The sequence below is a fragment of the Conger conger genome, chromosome 8, assembly GCF_963514075.1.
Source record: "Conger conger chromosome 8, fConCon1.1, whole genome shotgun sequence".
Lineage (NCBI taxonomy): Eukaryota > Metazoa > Chordata > Actinopteri > Anguilliformes > Congridae > Conger > Conger conger.
The window spans coordinates 43,268,578-43,272,969 of NC_083767.1; the positions used below are offsets into that span (position 1 = coordinate 43,268,578).

Below are 4,392 nucleotides of genomic sequence, written 5' to 3' on the forward strand. Positions count from 1 at the left end.
GCACACACGCATACACACACACACACACACACACACTCACATATGCACACACGCATACACACACACACACACACTCACATACACGCATACACACACACGCACACACACATATACACACACATATACACACACCCGTACTGCATAAACACACACGCACACATATACACACACCCGTACTGCACACACGCATACACACACACCCTTACACACACACACACCCTTACTGCACACACTCATACACACACACCCTTACACACACATACACACATACACGCACACACACACACACACACATACACACTCACACACATCTGGTGAAGGTGAGGCCCCTGTAGCTGATTTTCCCACTGAACTCATCTTGCACTTCTGTTACAAAATTATAAAGAACCCAAGTTTGAGGGGTTAAGGGCCTTGCTCAAGGGCCCAACAGCTGTGCGGATCTTATCATGGCTACACCAGTGATTGGGCCACCAACCTTCCAAGTCCCGGTCTTGTACCTTAGCGACCAGGCTACAGGCTCCCCTGGCTGTTCTTCCATTTAAGACGCAATAGAAAAAGAGTTGATCCTTCCTGAAGTGGGAGTAAACGCAGTAGCCTGAGTGACTGGGTTGGGGAGGTGATGTAACTGAAGCCCTGTTACCTTTGACCCCCCTGCAGAGATGATGCAGTCCCTGGCCCAGCGGCCGGCCCCCGCCAACACCAACCGAGAGCGCCGGCCGCGGTACCAGCACCCCAAGGGCGCGCCCAACGCCGACCTCATCTTCAAGACCGGAGGAAGGTGAGACACGGCCCTGAACCCCCGTTTCACCGCGCTCCAGCGCAGAGACGCTCTCAGACTTTCTGTGCCGGTTCTGAGCACGTCACTGGCCCATTAGCGGTGTTAGCGTTATTAGCTCTGAGCATTTTTATCGCGCTATGGCTAGCTCTCTATGCGTTGACATTCTGTTGGCTCTAAATGCCCACTGCTATCTGCCAAAGAATCTTAAACGTGACAAATGAATTTGGAAGGTGAGACATGGCCCTTAACGCCCATTTCACCGCGCTCTTGTCTTTCTGTGCCGGTTCTGAGCACGTTACTAGCCATTAGCGGTGTTAGCGTTATTAGCTCTGTGCATTTTTATCATGTTATCGCTAGCTCTCTATGCGTTGACGTTCTGTCAGCACTAAATGCCCACTTGTATCTGCCAAAGAATCTCAAACATGACAAATTAATTTCAGTTGCGGTCTTGAAATATGTAATTTGTGACTGTCATATGCACCTGCATGTAACCTCCACTCCACTTTTTAATTATTGTTACGCCCCTGTCTCATTCCCCATTTGATGTTTGTACATTTTGTGTCAACTGTCTTGTTGGGTAATTTTGTGTTCATGTGTTACTTGCAAAAGAGATTTTGATCTCAATGCCTATTTTAAGCAGTTCTATAGCAAGTGTTGCTCTAATTCTCATTGATAAACTGCCAGAGCAAATAATATGAAAGGGCTATAACTTTAATGTTCCCCTGTTCTTTAATACGAATTGGGCAGTCCTTGAGGCAGTGATGGGATTTGACCTAGGGCCTCAAGACTGAATGAATCCAATGACAGTTAGTCAGTTAAAAATTGCTCTGTTTCTTTTGCAGATACTACACGTACAAGTGATTGCCACTGTTCTCATGCTTAAATGTCAACTGTTTTGTTTGTGTTTTCAATAAAGACAAATTGAGATGTACATTTTTCAAAAATGAACTGCTTGTGTGGTTTGTCTGCTGAATTATTGGGAAGTGTGATTGAAGTACAGATTACCTTGCTGTGTGTGTGTGAGGGAGCGGGCAAGTGTGTGTATATGTACATGCATATGTTTTCTTTAGCATACAGACCATTGCATAGCATATACAATTATTAATTACTTTTTTAAGCAACACAAAAAAACACTTTCAATTAAAATTTCAGAAAAGTATCCTACTTGATTTGTTTTGGGGTTTTTTTTTTACATGAAATGATAGTCTAATGAAAACTGAACACTTCATTATAGTATATTAATGGAATTTTGTAGACTGGGGGATTTATTGGTGATTTAGGATGGGAAAATACTAACGAAATTAACTTATGTTCTTTTATCCATTACTTCTACTCAAAGATGATTTGCTGTAGATTCTGTTGTAATAATTGTGTTGGGAAAAGAGTAGTAGACCGTTGTTAAGTAGCTGTGCTGCCTTAGTAGTTTACATTTATGGACCCTTTCACTCAGTAATAAGATGGGAATGTCTCATTGGTAAATAAATAAATAAATGGTAATGCTCTGTCACCATGGGGTCATCAAGGGTTGTTGTAAAATGCAATGGTGTGTTTAATTGCACTGTAGATGCATGCTCTCTGCGTATACATGTGTGTACTTGTGTGTGTGTGCGTGCATCTCCGTATGTGTGGGTGCGTGTGCAGGTTTCCTTCTGTGTGTATACAGTTCTGTGTGCCCGTTTGTGTGTATGTGCATGAGATAATGTATGCTTATTTGTGTTTGTGTGTATGCATGTGTGTTTTTGTGAGTGAGCATGTGTATGCGTATTCATGTGTATGTATGCTTGTGCATGTATCTGTGTGTGTACACGTCTGTCTGTCTGTGTGTTTGTGTGTGTACATGTCTGCGTGTGTGTGTGTACATGTCTGCGTGTGTGTGTGTACATGTCTGTGTTTGTGTGTGTGCGTACACATCTGTGTGTGTGTGTGTGTACACGTGTGTGTGTGTGTACACGCATGTGTGTGTACATGTCTGTCTGTGTATGTGTGTGTGTGTGTGTGTGTATCTGGGGGAAGAGCGGTATCTACAGTAACGGTCCTGCTGTTTCCTCTAGGAGACGCTGACACAGGCGCTACAGAGTGGAGCTTCAGACCTGAGTCCTCCCCGGCTGACTGAGAGGAGCAAGACCCCCCTCCCCCCCACCTCACCGAGACTGCAGGAGGGACAGCTCATTGGCCGCAGGGGGAGGGGGGCGGAGACAGCACGACCCCGCCTCTGACCCTGCCTCTAACCCCTCCCCCCCCTCCCCTCCCCCCCCCCACACCACGTCCCCTCCCCCGTCCGCCACGCGGCCACACCTGTATCAGAACACCAGCAGCAGACTAACCGTACCCCCACCCAACCCCCCACTGACCCCCGATACCAGGGCACAGACTGTCTGTAGAAGGGGAACAGCTGGGAGCTCCATAGGGGTGTAATGGCTCTGTGAAAACCGCACGTGCAGACCAGAGTGTGAGTGTGAGTGTGAGTGTGTGAGAGAGAGAGAGAGAGAGAGAGAGAGAGAGAGAGAAAGTGTGTGTGAGAGAGAGGGAGAGGGAGAGAGAGAGAGAATGTCAGCTCTAACACTGTTCCCCTGCACCTAAGGATTAGTACCTGTTGCTTTTCTCTGTCTTTATATAAGTGCTGTACGTTAGGAGTGTATTTCTGAGGAGAGTTGGAGAGGAGAGGAGAGGAGAGAAGAGGAGACTACCGGTGGTCAGGGCAAAGAGGGCACGTTTAGGAGGAGAAAGTGTGTGTGGGATGGAGTTTAGGCGTGCGGGCGTGTTTTGGGTGTGGGGGCAGAATCGGCTCCAGTGATCAGCTTCAGAGATGGCTCGTTCCTTCCCTCCATGCTGGAGTAGCGTGTTACCATGGTGATGGCCCTGAAGGGGGGCTGCTTTGGGAGAAGAGTCCCTGAGGGTGGAGACGACACGGACAGACCGACTGACCGACCAGCTTACCATCGCCAGAAACGGGGAAAAAACATCTTCATTCATAAATATCTAGAGAGATAAACGCTTTATTTTTTGGTCTTTTATTTTCTTGAGGAAAGCCTTTACTTTATCCTCTGTAAGGTTGTACAACAGTTTTTTGGCATTGAGGCTCTTGATTTGTGTGGATATGCTTTGTTTGCTGTCCTGTGGTTTGAAGTTAAACGAGGTTTGTAAGTGTGGGCTGTGACCTGCCTCTTTGCTTTCCTGTAGACTCTGATTGATTTTGATTATTTCTCTCTGTGTATAACCTTTAGAGAAGCTTTTTCAGCAACTGCATGGCTTTTTCAGAACCAGCACATGTGATTGTCTTTGCCAATATTGCAGTAAATTCTCAAACTGCCAACTACATTTGTTTTGTCTCTGTGATTCTCTTAAATCTGACTGAACACTTAATTACTTTTGTTTTTAAGCTATAAAAATAATACCATGTACATACCTTGTACAAATTTAGTACTGAATACCAAAACATGAAATATAGCTGCAGTAATGGAAATATTATTTTATTTTCGGCCTGTTGGTGGCACTAGAGGGGTGGATGGACTGACCCCAAATCTGTTGCCTGGATGCCTTGGACGGTCCTCTACCAGCTAGCAAAATTTCTCAAAAATACACCGAGCGGTTCTATCGGCTGCCATAGGTGCCAA

General features: G+C 45.9%; 1 protein-coding gene across 3 annotated transcripts in view; it reads left to right on the forward strand.

Annotated features, from left to right (window-relative positions):
• Positions 1–4,094, forward strand: part of upf2 (UPF2 regulator of nonsense mediated mRNA decay) — a 25,829-nt gene extending 21,735 nt beyond the window's left edge. Inside the window, exons 21-22 of one of the 3 annotated variants that reach the window (XM_061250942.1) lie at positions 658–778; positions 2,830–4,094. In XM_061250942.1, coding sequence (XP_061106926.1) covers positions 658–778; positions 2,830–2,839 — 131 coding nt within the window. In that variant the 3' untranslated portion in view covers positions 2,840–4,094. Of the gene's footprint in view, positions 1–657; positions 779–1,620; positions 1,710–2,829 lie in introns of those variants that run through there. The other 2 variants (XM_061250943.1, XM_061250941.1) reach the window with 2 other exon arrangements.
• Positions 4,095–4,392: the final 298 nt, after the last annotated feature.